The sequence below is a fragment of the Vespa mandarinia genome, chromosome 1 (assembly GCF_050613455.1).
Source record: "Vespa mandarinia isolate Hongniang chromosome 1, ASM5061345v1, whole genome shotgun sequence".
Classification (NCBI taxonomy): Eukaryota; Metazoa; Arthropoda; class Insecta; order Hymenoptera; family Vespidae; genus Vespa; species Vespa mandarinia.
Window position 1 is genome coordinate 3,197,501 of NC_140810.1, and position 1,396 is coordinate 3,198,896.

At 24.9% G+C, this 1,396-nt stretch overlaps 1 protein-coding gene across 1 annotated transcript in view; it reads left to right on the plus strand.

Moving 5' to 3' along the window:
* LOC118444912 (integrator complex subunit 12) overlaps nucleotides 1-21 on the plus strand; it is a 1,176-nt gene extending 1,155 nt beyond the window's left edge. The window contains exon 2 of the mRNA XM_035873691.2: nucleotides 1-21. This exon is cut by the window's left edge and continues 288 nt beyond it. Coding sequence (XP_035729584.2) covers nucleotides 1-21 — 21 coding nt within the window.
* Nucleotides 22-1,396: the final 1,375 nt, after the last annotated feature.

Here is a 1,396-nt window from a genome sequence, read left to right on the forward strand (position 1 = left end):
GTATTTAAACGACGTCGTTGAGGGAAACATTTTTCTTCTTCTTCTTTTTTTTTTCTTTGTTCAGTTTTTCTTTTTTTGTTTTTTTTTTTTTATTTATTTATTTATTTATTTATTTATTTATTTGTTTGTTTATCTATTTTTTTCTTTTTTTTTTTTGAACGAACTAAATTATAAAAGAAACCAAAATATAATAAAAGAGAGGAGCATCCGTGAAATTCAAGATAGACGTGTGTGGTAGATCTTTTATTCGATAATAATCATTCGTTTTACACATATGTACTTCGCTGCCTTGCAAATCACAAAAACACGATCTCTCACTGCTCGTAGAACATACTCTAATCACAGCACAGGGCATCTTACTCTTATGAACTAGAACGAATATCATACAGCTATGATACAACGACAACGACGACGACGACGACGGTTCGCTCGTCTTTAATTCAAAAAGAAAAGAAAAAGGAAGAATCGTGTATTACGCAATACAGAGTGAATTTTTTTTTTCAAGCTGTTTTCAAAAAAATACATCGATATATTTCACGTCGCTAAACTAATAGAAGATTATTAATAAACGTTAATATATTGTAGAACATTCGTAGAACGAAACAACGAAATTATTATTATTATTATTATTATTATTGTTATTATTATTATTATTATTATTATTATTTTCAATAAAAGTTACGTTTATTAATATTTTTCTTTTAATAATTTCGTAAAACACAATTCGTATATCTCAAATACATTCATATATATATATATATATATATATATGAATCAATAACAATTACACTTCTTTTACACTCACCCTGTATATATTCTTTAACAATAAAATGAAATATTTTCATCGATAATTATATTCTTTCAATAAGACAAAACAAAAAAAAAAAAATGAAGAAATAAAAAGAAAAAAAAGAATAAAAGGAAAAAGAAATAGAAAACAAAAAAGCAAAAAAAAAAGAAAAAAAAAGAAATAATAATAAATAAAAAGATAGGAGGAAAATTCTAACAATTACAATACTTTCTCGCTCTTTTTCATTTCTTCACATTAACTTCGTCGTCGATCGATTTAAATCAATTCGATCGATATAATACTACTTCATTCAAATATATCTTTGTTAATCGAAATAACATCTATAAGTTCGATCTATAAATTTTGGCGATTTTGAGCGAGGACGAGAGTTTCGATTCAAAACTTTGCATTTGTGCATTTTTTTTCTTTTCCTTTTCTTTTCCCTCTTTTTTTTTCGACTGACATTCGATACTCATATCATTTTGCTTATCTAATGGTTATATTACGCACGCATTACGAGAATAAGAGAAAGTATACATACATACATATATATATATATGTGTGTATATACATATATATATATGTATGTATTTATATATTGAGAAT